This window comes from Phocoena sinus, chromosome 20, assembly GCF_008692025.1.
Source record: "Phocoena sinus isolate mPhoSin1 chromosome 20, mPhoSin1.pri, whole genome shotgun sequence".
NCBI classification, from domain to species: Eukaryota; Metazoa; Chordata; class Mammalia; order Artiodactyla; family Phocoenidae; genus Phocoena; species Phocoena sinus.
Genome location: NC_045782.1, coordinates 33,808,649 through 33,831,267, shown reverse-complemented (window position 1 = coordinate 33,831,267; position 22,619 = coordinate 33,808,649). Strand labels below are relative to the sequence as shown.

Below are 22,619 nucleotides of genomic sequence, written 5' to 3'. Positions count from 1 at the left end.
CTAAGTTAAAATTTGAAACAAAACAAAAACAAAAAACTCCAAAATATCCCACCTGGTCCTTGAGCTTGAATAGGCAAACACAAGTCAGAGCACAAAGCCATGGAGGAAAAATGAGCACAGTGCGTGTAGCTAGAAAGCCTAGCATCTGGATACTATGTGGGAGCACGATCTATCCTATTCATGATCATAAACACGATTTTAACTTTTTCTTTTCATCTTTATAATGCTATACCCAAAGCTTAATTAACAAGATTTCCCCAAAATACCAAAATATGGTAAGTTAAGAAAACAAGTCCAAAACTGTAAACCTACATCATCATCATCTTTTGCTTTTTGCCTTGCATCTTCAGCCTCTGCACGAGCTCTAGTGGGGGGTAAAAAACAAAACATGTTATTTGAGTTGACCTCACCTTTGTAAAGAATAAAGAACAGGTCAAAAATTTTAACTACCACTAAATGATTATTTTTCTTTTTCCAAACAGGGCATTTAGCTGCTTTCATTTAGGGGAACATTATCATAGCACTGTTCTCAGAAAACCAGGCATTAAAGAAAAGGAAAATAATGAATGTTTACAGTTTCCTGATTAGCAATATTTGAACAGCCCTTCTAACTTCTTTCACATCATGAAATTATAATTATATTATATATATATGAATATATATATATTCACAAAAAATTATAATATTCAATAAATGGAAGGGTCTGTTCAGAGCAGAGGCAATCAGCCAAGCAGTTACCCCTATCCCAGGCAGCTCTGGGGCCTTCGTGATGAGAGCGCTAAAGGTAGCAGTCTCGGGGTTACACCTATAACCTTGGTGGCACACTGGCAAAGCTTGTTTGGTTTAGAACAATATAGTGAAAACTTACTTCCTAAGCTCTTCCTCCAATTCTCTGTTCTTCTCCTCTAGCTTCAGCTTGGCTTGTTTCACAGCCTCCAACTCCCCTTGCAGCACGTCTTTCTCACAGGTAAGTTCATCCACTTTTGCTATCAAATCATTCTTCACTACATTCAACGCATTTCTAAGAAACACATATTTCAAGAGCACCATTACAAGTAAATATTCTTTCTATCTCACAGCTTATTTCTCTTGTAGACTAAAGTAACTACAATCATAAAGCTAAATAATGATTGAAACCTTCAAAGGTATTCTACCTGATGTTGTCTGTAGATAAAGGTTTAAAAAAAAAACCCACAAAGCAATGGTCTGTTTTCTTATCAGACAAAGAATAAACGGAGGAACTTCCCTGGTGGTCCAGTGCCTAAGACTCCATGCTCCCAACGCAGGGGGCCCGGATTAGGTCCCTGGTCAGAGAAGTAGATCCCACATGCTGCAGCTAAGAGTTCACATGCTGCAACTAAAGATCCCGCATGCTGCAATGAAGGTCATGCGTGCCGCAACTAAGACCCAGCGCAGACAAATAAATAAATATTTTTTTAAAAAGAAGAATAAATGGATAAGGCAAGGCAGACCACTAAATTATTAAAAAGTCAGAATTAAATAAAATTAAACTTTTAACAAATAGCATCCAGGACTTCCCTGGTGGTGCAGTGGTTACGAATCCACCTACCAATGCAGGGGACATGGGTTTGATCCCTGGTCCGGGAAGATCCCACACGCTGTGGAGCAACTAAGCCCGTGCGCCACAACTACTGAAGTCTGTGTGCCCCAGAGCCTGCATGCCGCAACTTCTGAGCCCACGCGCCTCAACTACTGAAGCCGAAATGCTCTAGGGCCCGTGTGCTGCAACTACTGAAGCCTGTGCGCCTAGAGCCCATGCTCCGCAACAAGAGAAGCCACCCCAATGAGAAGCCTGCACACCGCAACGAAGAGCAGCCCCCGCTCGCTGCAACTAGAGAAAACCCGCACACAGCAACAAAGACCCAACGCAGCCGAAAATAAATAAAATAAAGTGGTTAATTAAACAAACAAAAAAGCAAATAGCATCCATAAGGGTACCATCCTTAGTAAGTTCTGAAAAGATATTATCTAATCAACAAAGTAAAATTAATCCTTGAATTTACCTTTAATAATTAATAAGAAAGTCTAACTTGAAAAAAATGAAAAAAAAAAAAATCTAAGATCTAGCTCCTTTTGTGTATCGTGGACATAGGACGTCATTAGAGCTACGTTCTGTTTTGGATATACACAGATGTTCCAAAGTTGCTCTGACACAGCAAATTTACAAAGGGGCCTGATCTGCTTTTCCACGTAACTCAGGACCCACTGCACTAAACAAAACTCCAATGTGTTTGAGGGCCTAAGTAAGACTCCACAAATTGCTACTATGGAGGAGAGTTCTGAAGAGGTGGGCCGCATATAGATAAAAACACATATGCAGAAATAAAAGAAGCCCCAAGAGGAGAGAGAAGAAAATAGATATCCCAGGGGAGGGAGCAAAAACCACATAGGACACATCCAGAAGATTAAGAGAAAGGCGTGGATACTTGCAGGGTAGAAAGGAGATCAAAATCTGTTTCTGAAAAGAACAGAGTAATGAAACATACCATCAGTGAAATTAGGTCCCATTAACTATTTGCTTGTGTACGTGTGTATGCACAAGCCCACACACAGAGAAGGGGAAGGACGTGGGGTAGTGAGACTGCATTCGTGCTATGTTAAATTAAAGATGTGCCATTGAATCGGATGAGAAGAAAATTCAGTATCTTTTGTTCCCTGTTAAAATTTTGCATATACTTACTTGGTTTCCAACAGTTGTGTATTTTCCAGTATAAGATTCTCAACTTCACGACCCATTCCTATCAAAGAAAAAAGATAAAAACTTTGAAAATAAATTTATTAAAATTATATAAACTTATAATAAGCTATAGTCTCAAATTTTATTTTATAAATTTTATCTGTCCTTTAGTAATCTCATTTTGTCTATAATTTCATTTTATGTATCTACTTGTATGGATTATAAAATTATAAATAATTATCTCCCACAAAACAAAGCTAAAGGTTTTCTTAGTCTGTATTTTGCTTCTCATAGATAATATTTCAAAAGAATGAAGACTTTTCTGCCAAATATTCTAAAAAGTAGCAGTATTTAGGGGGAAAAGAGAGTAGCATTAATATGGATCAGAAATCATTTCTAAATCACACCTGTTATTGCAGGCTTTTGCCTAAAAATTAGGTCTTATTAATAGAGAACAGGAAGAAACAAGAAAGACCCCAATGCAGATGAAACCTTACCAAAGAAATTATGGTCTTAAAGCCCATGCATTCCATGTAAAGCAAAAACAAAGAACAAGAAATGTTTTATGTAAGAAACAGAATGAAAAAAGATCATTAATCTGTAGTTTTAGGCATGATATGAAAAACATCTGAAATCACAATGTCATGATTTAATGCATAATGATGTGCAAAAGACAGAAATCAAGGTGATTTCCTCCATTCATAAGGATGTTCTGATATGTTACCAATTCTTTTGCAAAATAAAATTGAATATAATTAGAATGAAAATCCCAGATCAATAATATAAAGATTTCTTCAAAGTGCCACCTCTGAAATGATAATGCTTAGTGGTCAATTTATACAATCATGCTTAATAATTTAATGAGTACTGTAAGGTAGGCGGTAGAGCATTCAATGCAAGATCCAATGTAGTGATCTTTAGGGAGAAGAAAGCTATTTAGTTTGCTACTCACAAGAAACTGAAGAAATCGAACAACACATTAGGGAATATACCTCAGAAAGTTACAACAGCGCAAAGCAAGCACAACAAAAAACCCATCACTCCACTAATATTGGTAAATCACATACAATGGAAGTAATATTCATAACCCACCTAAAAAAGGAAGTAAATATCTCTAATGAAAACAATGTAAGTTAAAGGAGTTAACATGTCTCTTTATTTTAAAAAAAGAGGTAATATTTCAAATAACTTGAAGATAATTTAAAACGCAACTAATCTAGGAATGCTAAAAGTTCAATGCTCACATATGGACTCATATTTTGTCTGTATTATAATTACCTCAAATATTCTTAAAGAAGACGGTACTTCTGCCATGAAGAATAAATATCAGAAACAGTAGCTTATTTAATCATCTACATATTTCCAAAAGCTGAAAATAAAGACAAACTAAAAGTTTCCAAATTCCAATTTAAAAATGAATTTTGACAAGATATGTTGAAATATTTGCTTTAAACACTAATGTTAACTTTTCAATAAAGCTATAGAGTCAAAAGAAATATGGTTAAGGTTGGGTGAAAAAAGTTTATATAATGACTATGTTTGCTAAACTCTCAAGCACATAGGGAGATAAGCATAAAAGCTGAAAATATATGCAGGGGGAAAAATAGTTGAGCAGAAAAAAAAAAAGAGAAAGCATTAAATGAGAACAGCAGCCAAGACCACCTAGCTTAAAAAGCAGTAATATTAAAGAATTTAAAAGCATACACACCAGAATATTCCCCTGGGTAAGCAGCCCAAGAGAAAAAACGAATGAGAATCTCAATTAGATTGTCTTCAGAAAGCAAGATCTACACTCACTTATTTCAAAATGAGAGAGAGGAGCCAATAAAATTGAAAAGATGTAGAGAAACCACACACAATAAAGTATAAATATTATAAATAGGAAAAATTTTTGAAATATGTACTCTATGGAAATCATATCCTATAATGTAGTTTCTAGAGTTTACACCTTCCCAATGAAGAGTTCTCCTAAAATCTAGTGTATAAATTTAATATATAACCAATAGGATCATCCAAAATTTTCACTTTGAAATGTATCAATAAAAACTAATAGCTATAAGAAAAACGTAACTTGAAGTGGCCCCATTTCTATTCATGACTTCAACTAAGCATAAACTTAGGTCTGACGTATTTGGAAACCTTACCTATTAAAACAGGCAAAAAAACTGCCTGACGGTTTTAAAAATAGACATCTCATTTGGATTTTAGCACTGATTCTCAAGCTCAGTCCATAGATGGGCTCTGGATTATGTCATTTCCTTGAGAAAGTATGCACAATTTTATCTATTTCTGTATGTGCATTTTTCCAAAAGTACACTACTCTCTTACAAATTCTCCTGTAAAAGAGTTTTAATTCCAACAGGTAAAGAAGCATAGGTTTAGAGGTGAAACAAAACTGTTAAAACTATTTAACAATCCATTCACTTAGCTGCTGTGCTATGTCCCAAAGACTCAACAGTGAGCAAAAGATATAGTTGTCTTTGCCACATTGAGCTTATCGTCTAGCCAGGGAGACAGGCACACTAAAAAACCACAATAAAGTATTATGAAGAGTTGCATAATAAACTGCAGTCCTATGGGAATATGTTTCCAGACAACTGAGCTTTAACTAGGGGATCAAGGCAGAACTCCTGGAGGAGGATATTCCATTTTATCAGAGGCAAGAAGGAGATACAGAGACAGATACATAGATTTTCTTTTTTAAGAAAGGACGCAAACAATCCTTCATGACTGGTTTTGAGGGAAGTGTGAGAGATTTAGGATGGAGAACTGAGTTGATGGTGAGGTTATTCACTGAGTTAGTATATGCTGGTATAAGAACAGCCTTTGGGGACAGGACAATAAAGAAAGATGTTGATGAGCTGAGCTTTAGGCATATCAACTATAAAGTTCTACAAATCATCTTAAAGATGTCTAATGGGCTGTTTGGAAGTAATAGTCTGGGGCTGTAGAAAAGAATCTTGGACGGAGAGAAAGACTTGGGAGCAATTAGCCATGAAAGCCAAGAAACAAGAGCAAATCAGACCTCCCAAACATGGAAGCAAGACTGGGCCAGGAACATCTGAAGAATGGGCAGAGAAAGAGGGTCCTGCAAAGAAGACTGAAAAGAAATAGTCAGAGGCAGGAACGAATGCAGGGAAGTCTGATACCACAGAAACCCAGCAAAGACCGTTTTAAAGACAAATGCTATTTGAGAAGTCATGTGAAATAACTTAGAAGGAACAGCTGGATATAGCAAACAAGAAGTTGTTTCAGGGAAGGTTAGTGTGGGGCAGAATGCCAGATTGTAGTCAGATGAGGTGCAAGTGGGACTGGGGAAATCCTCCCAGTTAAAAGTAGCCACGCTTTCAAGAAGTCTGTTTTGTCCACTGGTGTATCACAAGCATCTAGAATAGTGCCAGGCTCATAACAGACGCCTACCTCACCGATATTTCTGCAAAAAAGCACGCCTGGAAATGGGAGAAGAGTAAGTGATAGGGTGGAAAGGTACTAAAGATAGGGAGTCAGAGGAGGGCAGTAGTTTTATTTTAAAATGGAGAAGACCTGAACATGTTTAAATGATAACAGGAAGAAGTTAGTAAAAATAGTGAAGTTGAAAAAATAGAATTTAATCAAGAGAATGAAAATCTCAAGAGTAGGATGTATGAATGTATGATTTCCAAGTTCTAGAATGTGGCCATGGAGGGTAAGTGACTAAAGTGAATAGAGAAAAGGATCATTGGAAATAAAGTCAAGGGATGAGACATCAATCAAGATAAAGGACAAACTGTGGGGGATTATCTCTTTTAAATTACTAAAATCTGAAAAAAGTAATCTAAATACTGACTACATGAATAATGATTTCAAAAACAAGGGAAGAGTTTTACAACACAATTAGAAAAATGAATAATGAGTTACAGAAATGGACTATGTACTTATTTATCAACCAACGTTCATTTAAGGAACTTTGTGAGAAACGATTTTACTAGTTTAACTATGTTCCATTTAGTGAGTATTACACTGCAATTACTATCACTGAACTGACCAGAAGAGAAGCCAAGGAAAAACTATGTGCCTTGGAGATGTCATTTAACATCTCTGACCAAAAGTATTCATGTAGGCTTAAGTCACTACACTTAAGGTGATATATTAAAACTTCTAATCTGGAACATTCTAAAGATAAATATATCAATATCTGCGAAAGGGAAAAGACAGTAGTTTACAGTCTATTTCTTTTTTTCAAAGTGGAAAGGAAATCAGAATTTTGCTTTTAACCTATTTATTATGCTTCATTTTCTGACTTAAAGAATGGAAGCTTTCGGAAAACACTTGATTTAGAAGACCACAATTATTTCTAAGTACTAAGTGGCTTCTTAAGTCTACAGGGAAGAAAGTTTGGGGCCAATAACCTCAATAATGATATTACTCAATACTGGATTATGAGGAATCAGAGAGTGTACAAAGAACATTTAAAAAGTACTTCAGGGCTTCCCTGGTGGCGCAGTGGTTGAGAGTCCGCCTGCCGATGCAGGGGACACGGGTTCGTGCCCCGGTGTGGGATGATCCCACATGCCGCGGAGCGGCTGGGCCCGTGAGCCATGGCCGCTGAGCCTGCGCGTCCGGAGCCTGTTGCTCCGCAACGGGAGAGGCCACAACAGTGAGAGGCCCGCGTACCGCAAAAAAAAAAAAAAAGTACTTCATTCTGGTTAAATACAAAGGGGAAGCAAGAAGGAATTTTTTTTTTAGATGATGTATATTGATTCTGGTGGTGGTTATACAACTCTATGCATTTGTTAAAACAAAAAATTGAACCTCACTGCATATAAATCTGAATATAAGTTTAAACATTAAAAAATTCTTCTTTCTAACATTTTTTTGCATCTGCCCCTCAATTTTTGCCAGGGAATCAGTTTCTTAAACCAATCAAATCTTAAAAGGAACTTTTCATGCATAATTTAATCTTAACAAAGAGTATAAATTTAAATGTAAAAATGGAGTGCTCCTTAAGAATTAATCTTTTAGCCTTTCTTGAGAAATACAAGCTCATTCAATTGCATCCAACGTTTTACTAAGACTTTAAATGGTGGGAGTCTATGTCTAACTCAGTTTTATTTACGTACTTTCAATCTCTCTTACTTTACATAAGACTGTGAGCTCTGTTTAGACAGAACTTGTATTTCCTTCAAAAAATACTTGTCGAGGACATAACTAGTAACCAATAAATTTAACATAAATGAATGCAAGTAACACCTCTCTAGGTTCACAAGAACTGACAAACAGCACCTTGTGAGAACAGTGTAATCTGTACTGAATTTACACTAAGGGATACAAAAAATGTTTGGAGACCAGAATCCATCCCAAAGGCATAGATTTTTTTTTAATACTATAACATTTTCCATTTCTGTAAGGTCTTAAGTTATAAGAAAGGCACACCAAAGCTAACTGACATGTCATGTAAGGTTTTCTTTTGGCCGCGCCTCATGGCTTGAGGGATCTTAGTTCCCCGACTAGGGATTGAACCTGTGCCCCTGCAGTGGAAGCACAGAGTCTTAATCGCTGGACATCCAGGGAAGTCCCATTCATGTAATTATTGTTGAAAGGAACTTTAGAGATCACCTAGAGCAGAGCAAACTTTTTCTGTAGAGGGCCAGATGGTAAATATTTTAGGCTTTGTAAACCACATAATCTGTTACAGACAACTTAACTCTGCTGTTGTGGGGTAAAAGAAACTATAAACAATCCGTGAAAAATGAGTGTGGCTGTGTGAACTCTACTCGTACACATCGGAGGTGAGCTGGATTTGGTCCATGAGCCGCAGCCTGTCCAACCCTTGAACTCTTTCTTTTTATGCACAAAGAAACTAATGCCCAGAGAGGTTAAGCTATTTGGCAAAGGTCACCAGATAAATAGTAGAAGAGCCAAATGCATTATCCTTTTCAAACCAGATATTCTTCAACAATACAAACTCTAAAATGATTACATTTCCCAAAGAGCTAAAACAGAATACTCTGTGAAATCTCAGAAAAATCAAGTGTTATAATTTCTTATTTAATTAAGGTCAACAGGATTTAATGAACGCTATTTAAGACAGGAATTAACTATCCATCAATCCATAAATCTACACATCTATACATATACCCCATATATACATGTATCACTGTGCTTCTTCTATGTAATACTGTTCTCAGAATATAGCAGGAGTTCAATAAATTGTGTGACGTGAATTCAAAATACAAACTAAAATGTAATTCAATTCTAGGCACATCCATAAGTGAAGATATTCTCATTTAAAACTTCCATTATCTCAAAGAATACATTCTTATTAATTATGTAAAAGTGCAATAACTCTGCCCCACTGGACAGTTAGAGACATTTTAAAGAAATTTTCAATTAAGTCATTTTAAAAATCTACTTTTAAAACAGTATGATACTACTTCAGATAAACTATCATACCTAGTAAATCTGCTCCTTCATCCACATCTCCAATTAGACCTGAACCAGCTGACGACAGTTCTTCAAAGAGAGACTCTGTATTGCGATCAAAAGCTTTGTTCTCTATGCCTTTGGTGGGAGTGCTAGGCAGAAAAAAACAAAACCGAATCAACAAATATGCCAAAGATGTTTTCAACAGTGCAAAATGAATACAAAAGGCTAAGTTACATAGGAATTTTTAACCTGTAATTTACATTTAATATAAAATATAACTTAAAAGGATTTCTCAAGGGTGTCATAAGAGATTCCCATTAAACTCCACAGCGAGAACTGTTGATGAATATATAGAATGTTTTTGCAGGGAGATCCTAGCAAACACAAACAGTAAATGGCAGCTGAAAGAGAGCACTACTCTGCCTTGTTCAGGCACTGGTCTAAGTCCTTTCACGGACTACCTTATTAAAACCTTCACACCTACTCTACAAAAGATCTGCTGCTAGTATCCCAACTTTACAGAAGAGGAAACTAAAGAGGTTATGGAATTTGCCAAGATCGTCCAGCAAATGAGTCAAAGAGGCAGAACTCAAACCCAGGCAGCCAGGCTTCAGAATCCATGATCTTAACTACCATGGTCCACGTTGTCTGGGTATAAATTAGCATGGCCATTTTATTTTTCTTTTAAGAGCAACTTGGCAATATCAAAATTTAAAATGTAAATACCCACTGACCCAAGAACTTGATGTTAAAAAAATTCCTACAGGGAATTCCCTGGTAGTCCAGTGGTTAGGACTTGGTGCTTTCACTGCAGTGGCTGGGGTTCAGTCCCTGGTTGGGGAACTAAGATCCCACAAGCTGTGCAGCGTGGCCACAAATAAAAAAAAAAAATCCTACAAAGCCCCTGTCACAAGAAGGCAATTATGTACGTAAAAGGATGGTCAGAGCAGCAAAAAGTTGAAACAACCCAAGTGATCATTAACAGGGCACAGATGAAATAAGTTATGGACATACCTAAAAGTTTCAACTTTTAACTTTAAAAACATTTAAAATACAGCTTTAGAGCTTCCCTGGTGGCGCAGGGGTTGAGAGTCCGCCTGCCGATGCAGGGGACGCGGGTTCGTGCTCCGGTCCGGGAGGATCCCACGTGCCGCGGAGCGGCTGGGCCCGTGAGCCATGGCCGCTGAGCCTGTGCGTCCGGAGCCTGTGCTCCGCAACAGGAGAGGCCACAACGATGAGAGGCCCGCGTACCGCAAAAAAAAAAAAAAAAAAAAATACAGCTTTAGAAATGAAAGAAACCCATTATATAAAGGTGCTTTTTATAAAGCAAGTTGCAATACAGTATGTATAATATAAGCCCTTTTTGCAGGGGTATGGAGGAGAATGGGGAAATGTACGTGTTTGTGCATTAGTGTTACATTAATAGAAAAAAGTCTGCACAGGATTTCCAGTTAAATACGATGGACACAGTCATTTATTACCCAATAATTCAGAAACTCAACTGAAATGACAGTAAAGGAATTTAAAAAGTATACACCCACAAGGACATAGGGAACAGAAAAAGAAACTACAGCAGATGAAATGTGAACAAAATTATATAAGATAGAAAACAGATGGGCACACAGTAGAAACTGATTTAACAGACCAGACAAAGCTTCAACTTAAGCCATTAGTGTTTAGGAAGGAAGTCAGCATGCTGCCAGAACCCCTGAAAGGCTCAGGAATTGAAGGAACCAGCAATCTGCAGAGAGAAGCATGCAAGAGGGAACATAAGAGAGAGGGATGTGATGAAAGACAGCACAAGAAGCTATATGAGACCTAAATCCAACCCTCCAGGACAGTGAGACCTCCCTTCTCCTGGCATTGCTCCCTGAACAATGGAAGCCAAGGTTAAATGTTATAGGCAGAAAACTGGAGAATCCATGTCATTTACTTAAGTATGAGCAAAACAGCCACAGAGAACCAGACGATCAAAGAAAGCCTCTATCATAAAATTGAGTCCAAAACACTCAGAGTAAAAGGAGACAGTGAATGCAGACAACAGCAAAAACTTAAAAAAAAAAAAATTTATTTTATTTTCATAATAAAGTTACATCTGTAAGAGAACTGTAGGGTGTTATAAAAAGTAACTATCCATGAAAAACAAAAAAACTTTTAGAAAAAAAATTGACGAGGGTTGAAAGAGAAAGTTGAAGAAATCATCCAGAAATTATAACAAAAATAGAAGAGACAGAAAAGAGGGGAAAAAGGGAATTGTGAGGGTCAGTCCAGAATGTTCAATATCTACCTATTAAGTGTTCCAGAAAAAGAGAAGAAAAGACAACAAAAAGGAGAAATATGAGAAAATTTCTCAACGGGGAAATATGAACTTCCAGATGAAAGGACTACTGCAGATACAAAAGAAGATGCCTACATTGAACACATCATCATGAATTTTTAAAAAGGAAAAAACAAACAAAACGACAACAAACAGGGATAAAGATCCTAAAAGCTTACAGAGAATATATTAAAAAAGCAAGAATCCAAATGGCAACACTCCACTAAACATGACAATGAATTAATGTCCTCACAATTCTGAATAAAAACTTCTGAAGATTTCCCAACCTGGAATTCTATATCCAGCCAAACTATCATTCCTTTAAATGACGTTTATCACATTCAAGTTCTCAAAAAACTTACTTCCAAAACAGCCTTTGCCAGGAAAGCTAGTAAGAATATTTCTGTCAAAACAAAGGCATATCAAGAAGCTAGATGTCATGGTATCCAGGAAATAGAAGATGGAACAAAGGAGAGAAGTGAAAAGAATCCCCAGCATGAAAATGAGGGCAAATTCCAGGACCAGAGCAAACACAAAAATGTCTACATTGGAGAACGGTAACAGAAGGTTCCAGGAAACTGGTTTTATTTATATTTGGCCATTTTGAGAATGTTTACATTTATGATTCTGCAGGGTATCTGTTAGTGAATTAGTGATAGGCATGTAGAAACCTAAGCAAAAGAAACAAACAGAACAAAACCAAAAAAACCCCGAGGCTTTACTAAATTAAAGAAAAACGAAGTTGTAAAAGAAAGGAAATGTAATCATAGTATATTCTGTGGCTAGGCTGTTATTAGTATTTATATAATCGTAATGATATAAACAATGAACGTTAATTTAACAGAAACTGAGATATAATTATATTGGGAGGATGAAAGGAAAGATGATGGTTTAAAGAGCTATGCCCTATAAAGTCAATAGCTAATATTGCAGCCTTTTTTAAACCAAGACTCCTCATTTGATCCACAGAATACAGAAAATGATTTGAGTGACTATTTGCTCAATTCTCCCAAAGAAAGTATATAGCTAGTACTGTTCTAGATGCACAGGAGTATAAATATTTATTTATTTTTTGGCTGCAGCGGTTCTTAGTTACGGCGCACGGGATCTTTCGTTGCGGTACATGGGCTTCTCTCTAGCTGCGGTGTGCAGGCTCAGTAGTTGCAGTGTGCACAGGCTCCAGAGCGTGTGGGCTCTGTAGTTGCAGCACACAAGCTCTCTAGTTGTGGCACATGGGCCCAGCCGCCCCGCAGCTTGTGGGATCCTAGTTCCCTGACCAGGGATTGAACCGGCATGCCCTGCATTGCAAGGCAGATTCTCAATCACTGGACCACCGGGGAAGTCCCTGCACAGGAGTATAGCTAATTCATATATACAAGGGGTGCCTTAGGGCATTAGGACTTGATTTTCTCACTGAACCCCAACTGAGAAAGAGAGAGACCAAGGAAGAACAGCATAGGATGTGATTTAGATACCTGAAGATAAATACCCAAAGAGACCTGAGAAGTGATAGAGACTTCCTCTTGGTAGTGGGAATGAGGGGTCGGTAGGGGTAAGGGCCTACTACTGCCCTTCATATTTTGTATTATGATTTGACCTTAATACTGCCATACATGCTTTCGTCTAATAAAAATGTTTTTGATTTTCAAAAACAGGTTCAGAATGACAAGAGCGCACAACTGTTAGTAAGTAGCTGCATCTCTTAGGTTTAGGAGAGGATGAATAAGAAGCAAATTTCACTTTTTACACTCTGCATTGTTTAATTTCTTAAATAAACAATAAAGAAAAAAATCTTTCAATAGAGCACAGCCTTTGAAATCAGAGTCCTAGATTGAATCCCAGCTCCACCTCTTGCCAGCTTGGTAACCTTGGACAAGTTACTGTACAACTCTGAGCTTCCTTATCTGTAAAATGGGGGTGAAGACATCAACCTCATAAGGTTATAATTAAGATTAAATGATATAAAACAATAATGAAGGTAACAATAATGTTAGCTAACATTTATTGAACTGGACACTTTGCCAATGATTTAACATATATCGATTCATTTACTCCTTACAGCCATCTGAAGTATTATCATAATTCCCTTTTATGGATGAGGAAACTTACCTCAGATTCAAATCCAAGTCAGGATTTGAATGCATGTAGTCTTATTCTAGGCTCATGCTTTTTAACTGCTACTGCATATAATGTCTAGCAGTGATCAAAAAAATGGCACATATTTTTATGGTCATTGTTAATTAATTAAAAAATAAAATTTATGGAAGAAATTAAAAGGCAGCAGCTCCTGTGTGACATTCTTGAACATCAGTATATTTCAGATGATCTTCATTAAGATGATACATACCATTCTCTTCTAACCTCTAAATAGCCTCCCCATGTAAAATGATACTAAAATGAGACTAATTTCTTCTAGTAATGAGATCATTACAGTTTTGAAGGGAATACATTGTCTTCTTCCTGATTGGGGGAAGGAATAAAGTTTCTTCAAATTATATTCTCCCCACTTTTGCTGTTATGTTTTTCCCAGTTCCACAAAGTAGGGAATACTCCTTGGCTGTCTTTTTTCCCCATCTGTCCACATGCTCCTAGTCCCTGATGCTGCAAAGGTAACACTTCACAGAAGATTTAAACTATGTACAATATCCAGCTTCAAAAAAGAGAAAACTGAAATATAACATCAACATTTCTTCAGCAAAACATTTGAATGCATTTTATCTGGTCAGAGACCAGGGGACAACAGTGTGCTTTGGGAGAGGAGAAAGGGAAGGATAAGATGTCCTAATCGGGCTTTTACAGTACCTTGAGCCTTTATATCCACTGAGATCTTTGTCCATATCCAACTCAGGAGTGGATTCAATGATTGCCTGAACTTCTGACTTCTCTTCATTTTCAGCAGAGTCTTAGGAAAGAACAAGATAACAAAAACAATGCATATAACACATACTGCCCGTTACGAAAATTGCTTCTATGGTTGTATATACATCATTTGATCATAAAAAATTTTAAAGAGTTGATTCTAGGAAACACAAGGTTAGACAGACAATATGTCATATATTCAATTAACAGTAAATATGAGCAACTAAAAAATAACCAAAGGAAGTTTTCATTTGTGTTTCTCTGGACACAGTGCAGTGTACACCAGGCCAGAACTCACTGTTTTCCTTGTATTTAAGGGGTGAAATACAGAGAAATTAAAGACAAAGACTAATGACCTAAGGTAGGGAACAGAAAAAGAATGTCCTCCTGCCTTTCAGGCTCTCAACCCCTCAGCCACTGCCCCACCAATTTTCTCTCTAAAACTTTATGTAATCATCACATCTTAAAGCTTATTTACAATTGAATACAGTTTTATAAATCTATGGCAGTAACACCCCAAAGATGTCATATCCACATCTGGATTTATTGAATACTTTGTCAGTATGTAAATAAGTAGGGTCACTTACCTGTTGATACATTTCTAGTTTCTTGGACTACCTGTACTTCAATATGCTTGCTTCTCTCTGACTTATCTGGTGTATCTGCAACCTTCCCAAATCCTTCATTCTCTTCATGTAAGGGAGTATCACTAGGAATTGCTGCCACATCTGAAGCAGTTGTTGATGCTGGAGTGGTAGCTTTAGATCCTCCCTGGCTGACATCAGAAAGTTCATCCTACGAATAAATATAATTAGGGAAAACATTCTGACAAGTAATTTATTTAAAACTATCTTTTAAATGGGTTAAGAAACTTGAAAGAAAATTCTATTAAAAAACAGTAAGTCACTGATTACCAAAGGAAATCAATAAATAATCTCTGCAGATTATTTTCAAGTAATTAGGAAATATTTAAGCAATCATGTTTTTCCAGACATACATGAGATTCTTCTAAATAGAAGACCTGAAGATAAAAGTAGAGTGGCAGTATTAGCAATAAAATCATACGTTACTGTCATCATCAGAGTCTGTAATGGCAGTCCTAATTTGTAAAATCATTTGATAATAAAGACTTGTTTCCAAACACTTAGAGCATGTACTGTGTGGTAGCTACTCTAAAACAGCAATGGAATAACAAGATTCTTAATCTCAGGATACAGTTTTGTAAACGGTGTTCTTAAAACATCCTGTATCCAGGGAATTCCCTGGTGGTCTAGTGGTTAGGTCTCCGTGCTTTTACTGCCAGTGGCCCGGGTTCAATCCCTGGTTGGGGAACTAAGATCCTGCAAGCTGCAAGGCGTCACCAAAAAGAGAAAACAAATCCTGCATCCAGATCACTTGAAGTGTTTGTAAAAAAGGGACAGATCCCAAGTCCAAGCCCAGACTTTAGGCAGTGGGATCAGGTAATCTGCATGTTTAACAAGCAATCCAGGTCATTTATATATTATCATTAAAATTTCACAACTACTTCTAAGATCCACAGATAGGCTTCAAGAAGTACATGCCCAGACTGAAAATTTATGCAAACATTTATGTACAATGAATTTTTCTAGGAAAAGAATCTACAACTTTTATCAGATTTTCAATGGGGTTTGTGACTCCAAAATAATCAAAAACGGCTGTCCACTAGCTACCAATAACGAGGCAGTTCTTTACAGCAAAGTACCCAGTCTTAGAGAGAATGGGACAAAATGTTTAGTACTAGTAATGATGATGATGATGATTAGGGTGAATTTAGTGAATTTACCAAATGTATAATTTTGGATAAGTTATGTATTCTTCCTATAGCTATGTTTTCTCATCTGTAAAATAGAGATAATGGTACCTAATTCATTGGATTATTCTAAATTTTTCTGTATAAAGACTTAGCGGTGTATTCACACATACCAAGTGTTTAAAATGTTGGCTATTTATTACAATTTATAACAATACATTATGCACAACTTTGAAAATTTGGCAATACATGCTTTTGGCCTAAGGAGAAAAAAAGAATATATTAAATTGTGCTATGGTGGGGGATGATTATTAGTGATTTTTATTTCCCTCTTTCTTAACTTTTAAAGAACATGGTTTAAAATACATTATAGCTAAATCAACTATGGTTCAATAAAAATAAAATAAATTATAGCTATAAAAATAATGGAATAGAATCCAAGCAATTAAAAATAACTAACACTATACCAATCTTCCACTGTCTGAGAGATTTAGGTTATTTTAAGTGCTGAAAAGTAAGAGGGTGTTCAAGGTTAAGACTCTCTTCAAGTATAAGAAAACATTTTTTGACATATAGTCAACTTACACATGCTATGATGGACAGCAACTACAATGAAAGTAATCACACTCGGAGAACTTAACCATCACCAAACCTCTTAGCTTTACAACATTAAAATGTTTCATCTCCATTTTCTTCTCTTAATATTTTAATTTACTATAATGCATTTTGATGTATGGCTGAACTAATATAAATCAATTACCAGATGAGAACAAAGGGCACGCAAAAGAAAATATATTCTCTATGGCAAACCGAGAGCTCTTTATCCCTTCAATACTCCTCCCACCCACACTCTTCATCCCTATCCCAGGCTTTTGGAGGTTATTCCCCCCTTATTTTTGTTTTTAATAATGAGAAATCTATGAAGTCAGACTGTGACCTAGCATGTTGTACTCACTAAGCGTTTTGAGTATCTTAGCTCTTCTGGTGGGTTTAAGCTCTAACACGTGGATAAAACCCAAATATTTGCTGAAGACCGTCATGCTAGTACATTTTTGCTAGTCTCATTTTCTGACAGTTTATATTGTACTTGGACTTTTATAATAGTTGGTCAGCTACTGATTACTTATTGCTCATCAACATTTTAAGAAACATATATATCCATGACAGATGATCCATTTAGCAAAAACAAATCTCATCTGAGATTCAGAATCTATCAAAAGAAAAATAAAGTGGCATATCCATATTAGCATACAATACTTACTTGAAGTGAATTTTCAATGACATAGGAAAATATTATGTTAAATTGGAAAATATATATACTTTTAAGGAAATAATCAGAGATGGACAGAGGATGTTATTTATAACAGCAGAGAACTGAAAACAACTTAAATGCTCCAAAATAGGAAATTAAGAAAATTATAGAACATCCATACAACAGAATACTACGCAGCAATTTGAAAAACTGTGTTGTAGAAGAATACCTACTGAGATGGAAAATATTCACAATATTCTGTGAAGAGACTGGGGACTAAAACAGTTCTGTATAGTATAATCAACTAAGAATGGCTAGAAAGAGCTATGTCAGGACACTCATGACAATTCTAAAAGTGGCTGCCACTGGGTAGTTTGATAATGAGTGACTTTTGCTTTTACTATGCTCTTGTTAGCACTTCTAAATATATATATTTTTAAGTAAAAGAAAATTATAAAAGTCAGAATATAAATCTATATATGAAGTACGGTCTCAAAAACAATTTCTACTTATTTGTTTGTATGGCTGCGTTGGGTCTTCATCACTTTATTTATTTTATTTATGGTTTCTCTTGTTGTGGAGCACGGGTTCTAGGCACGTGGGCTTCAGTAGTTGCAGCACTCGGGCTCAGCAGTTGTGGCGCACAGGCTTAGTTACTCCACAGCATGTGGGATCTTCCCAGACCAGGGCTCGAACCCGTGTCCCCTGCGTTGGCAGGTGGATTCTTAACCACCGTGCCACCAGGGTAGTCCCTCAAAAACAATCTCTTTAGGTATATAAAGAGACTAGAGATAGTAAGTTTTACTATAACTAGATGAAATTCTCTTTTCAATTTGAAAGTTTTGAGAAAAGAAAATGATTTATACGATTTATGAGTTGGGACTATCCATTCATTATTGCCTTGTGTTTAAAATAACTTTGATTACAAATATTGCAATATTAACCATATGCTAATAAAATCAGCTTAATTACACAGCCAACTATTTTCTTTTGTGCATCTCAAATACAGGGCTGATATCCAATGGGAAGAAAGGCAAATCAAATACATTAATAGTTCAATCCTCTATCACCTCCTCCCCTGTAAAAATTAAAAGACAATATTATTTGACTATTTCCTGGAGCTGGAGACTGGCACCTAATACAAAAGTATCTGATAAAAATTTCATAAAGCTGGGCTTCCCTGGTGGCGCAGTGGTTGAGAGTCCGCCTGCTGATACAGGGGACACGGGTTCATGCCCCGGTCCGGGAAGATCCCACATACCGCAGAGCGGCTGGGCCCGTGAGCCATGGCCGCTGAGCCTGCGCGTCCGGAGCCTGTGCTCTGCAATGGGAGAGGCCACAACAGTGAGAGGCCCGCGTACCGAAAAAAAAAAAAAAATTCATCAAGTAAATTAGCTTGTTAGAAGTTGAGTCTGGAAAACTGACAATAATATTTCTGGAGCCAAAGAGGACTATAGTGAAAACAACTAGAAGTCACCCTGAGTACCACTCTCTTGGCCTTTGTTTTGATGTGTACTCTATTTAACAGAAAAAATAGAAGTGGCATTATTTTGGTTAATCTAACAGCCTGGCTAATTCACATTTATGTTATCATATACATGAATTCCCAAGCTTTAAAAGTTTAAAATATAAAGTACATTTAAAAATTAATATAAAGAGTCCAGGTTCTGATGAAGTTCTGATGGACAGCGCTTAAACCCATCAAAACTATGGATTCAGAAAGCCCTAGAGAATATCAAGTTCATCTACAATGAGAAAAGTATATGCCTTTGAAGTTATTTGAAAAATAACTGGAGGTCGATCTTGACCTTGTTGTTTCCATTTATCTCTCAAATAAAAGTCAAGTAGAGAAATTATTTCCTCTTCCTTCATATCACCCTACCCCACAAAGTCTAGCTATTTTTACCTTAAAAAAAATTATGTAGTAATTTAAAAGTTCACAATATAAACAGCTTGGCAAAAGCCCTCTTCCCCAAAATCATTTGTGGATCTGGGAGTATGAAATAAAGTAACCAGGAGAGAGCTGAACCTAAAACAGGAAAAGGACTCTGACACTTCAGGGGATCTCAAGATTTAGGGCTACAAGGAAGTGGTAAGTTAGGATCTGCTTAGAAGATGGTATTTTAAAATGCTATCCAAATAACATGAGATTATTGATCTGTAACTCACTTCCCTTTTATACTTTTACCACATAAAAATATTTTACACACATTAAAATAGCTCACAGTGTGGGCTGTACTTCTGACAGCTGGATCCCAGGGACAGACCATGAGAGCTGAAGAGGGAAAAGCTCTGAATTTTAGGGAATAGTTTTCAAAAGACGTATTTCTCCTTGGTCTCCCAGATAGTGGAGACATAAAGCTCCCAAGATTAGCAGGAAAGCAATGAGGTGGGAAGTCTCTGTCATGTGTTTGGCCAAGGGCACAATATTCTTATATTGTATCTCCTATGGAAGAAATTATGAAATTCTGTCACTAACTATGCCTCCAACTAAAGATAGAAGGAAAAAAGACAAACCTAAATATTAGCCGGCTAAAAGATAAAATGTACCACTTTTGGTCAATAATGAGTTCATATGATACCAGGTACAAAATGAGGGAAAATGTTTTACTAGGACCTAAATGGAAACTGGAAGCATTTACATAAATTATTCAACATAAAGTTATAGGGGAGCTGCATGCTGTAGTTTTGCATTCACTCTGTGACTTCTGGAGACTTCTAATTCCCATATGCTGGTCATACGCCAGGTGTACTGTTTTGGCTAATAGTTTTGACTACAAATGCTGCTTTATTTATCTGAAGACCACTGGCCTATCAATTTCAACTGCCTGATGCCATTAAGATATCCTCTCCAATGACACAGGTGGGTGCCAAAAATGGAGACTCACCAGGTGGTCAAGTCTCTTTCTGATAAACGTTACTTGTTTTGTAACCCCATTCCCATTCCTTCAGTCTTTAAGAAACTCTTACATTGCAGGCTGTCATGTCACCGGAAAATGCCCACAAAAACGAGCAACCTGACTTGGGGTTCCAGTGTTATAACTATAAAGGAATGGCACTCTTGTGCAACAAAACAAAATAACAAGTGCTGGTGAGATGTGAAGAAATTAGGACACTTGTGTACTGTTGGTGGGGTTGTAAAATGCTGCAACTGCTCTGAAAACAGTATGGAGTTTCCTCATAAAATTAAAAATAGAACTACCACATGACCCAGCACTACCCCCTCTGGGTATAAAACCAAAAGATTTGAAAATAGGGATTCAAAGAGATATCTGTATACCCATGTTCACAGCAGCACTATTCATAGTAGCCAAGAGGTAGAAGCGACCCAAATGTCCATTGGGGGATGAAATGGATAAACAAAACGTGGTATATGTATACAATGGAATATTATTCAGCCTTAAAAAGGAAGGAAATCCTGTCACATGCTACAACATGGATGAACCTTGAGGACATTATGCTAAGTCAAATAAGCCAGTCACAAAAGGACAACTACTACATGATTCCACTTATATGAGGTATCTAAAGTGGTCAAATTCATAGAAACACTAAGTAGAGTGGTAGTTGCCAGGGCTGAGGGCAGAGGGAAAGGGGAGTTGTTGTTTAATGGGTATAGAGCTTCAGACGTGCGAGACAAAAAAGTTCTAGAGATCTGTTTCACAACAATGTGAATACTGTTAACACTACTGGACTGTATACTTAAAAATGGTTAAGATAGTAAATTTTATGTTATACGTTTTTTTAACACACAAAAAAACAGAACAGGTGTCATTACTTTTAGCTTCACTTGAGATACCATAGTGAAAACAATCTGGTCTTTGTGCTATTTTCCTACTGGTTTTAGATTATCAGGCTGAAAGTCTATATAGGCCTTTACAAGATACTTTCAGATGTTCCATTTATCAAATGCCTCCCGTACCCAGTGCTGTACAGAATACATATGTCATGTGTTATCTGGCATTGCCCCATTACAATTTATGTTCAGAAAGACTATAAAGTAAGTTAGCAAGTATAAAAATAAATTATCCCACCAAGGACAACTTAGAAATGTTCCAATACAGTGTTTTCCTAAGTAGCCGCCTGATTTCATCTGAAATAAGCTTTAAAAAGGGGGCAAGCAACTCTGCTACGTAAGTTTGTCTTTAGCTTCAAAGATTTTAAGCCTAATGTAAGTAAAAGACAAAATTATAGAGTAACTAGCCCAATGGATACCCACTATAACACTTATCACCTTATATTTAATTTCTATGTTTACATTTCTTTCTCCCCAAGTTAAGGTTGTGCCCAAAGCAGTAGTTTTAACACTCTTTTGATTTACAACTCTACACCATAAGAGAATCACAAAATTCTGTGTATACAAGTATTTTATGGAGAGCTTCGTATCTTTAATTTGATTCCTAGAGGAAACACTGAGAAGCATAATTCTAGACACATTTAGGCGAAATAAGTCTGTAGGTTCAAAAAAATTTAGAGAGGCACGGATGACCTACCTCTGAAGGTATTTCTGAAAAAGACACTGTTCCACTGTCATGGACCTGCTGAAGACCTTACCCTGGTTAACCCTGACCTAGTAGGTAGGAGAAAGTCTTATTTTGTCTTTATATCCCCAGGGTCTAGCATATCAAGCCTGACATGAAGTAGGCTCTCAAAAGATGTTTGCTGAATGAAGCTGAATGGTGCCCTGACTGGGGCTGAACAAATCTGTTTAAATAGGGAGGCAGCCCATGGTAAAATGACATACTAGGCTGTCTCCAGGATACATACAAGTTATGTACATTCTGCCCTGAGGAAGGTATTTGTGCAAAGCATACACGTTTTCTTACCTAGAGCTGGAAAAATAGAAATAGGCTGAATTTCCACAGGATTTACTTATTATTTTCTCCTTTATTTCAAAATGCTGACTTTAGAGAGGAGTAAATTACAGATTACAGTAAAGCCCTAGCAACCACTGTAGAAGAAACAATTTTCTTTTTTATTTCAGGGAATAACATCAGCAGTCTTCCAAACTGAGCACTTGATGTCTTGAAAATAGCAGCTGAGAAAGTACCCAAAAGTTAATCACTTTCATTTACTTTTTACAAAGCTTTTTGGAACCCCATTCTCACCTCCTGTACTATAGCCTTCAGAGGTTCAGGACTACTGCTGACCTGAGAAGAGGGAAAGATTATAAAAGAGAAAAAAAAAAATCATGTATTTACTAGGTGTTAGCATATTTCTAAGTATCTTTGGCTTGTGCTACCTCTCAGAATAACAAGATCCATCTCTTTTATCTACTTTGTTAAAATGAGGGTTTGGGGGTTTTGTTTTGTTTTGACTT

General features: G+C 36.7%; 1 protein-coding gene across 7 annotated transcripts in view; it reads right to left on the bottom strand.

Moving 5' to 3' along the window:
* Positions 1 to 22,619, bottom strand: part of SPAG9 (sperm associated antigen 9) — a 138,096-nt gene that overhangs the window by 32,024 nt on the left and 83,453 nt on the right. For all 7 annotated transcript variants that reach the window (XM_032615044.1, XM_032615046.1, XM_032615045.1 and 4 more), the window contains 6 exons: positions 14,867 to 15,074; positions 14,223 to 14,322; positions 9,131 to 9,252; positions 2,702 to 2,759; positions 869 to 1,021; positions 313 to 364 (listed from right to left, as the gene is read on the bottom strand). In XM_032615044.1, the coding sequence (XP_032470935.1) occupies positions 313 to 364; positions 869 to 1,021; positions 2,702 to 2,759; positions 9,131 to 9,252; positions 14,223 to 14,322; positions 14,867 to 15,074 (693 nt within the window). The remainder of the gene's footprint in view (positions 1 to 312; positions 365 to 868; positions 1,022 to 2,701; positions 2,760 to 9,130; positions 9,253 to 14,222; positions 14,323 to 14,866; positions 15,075 to 22,619) is intronic.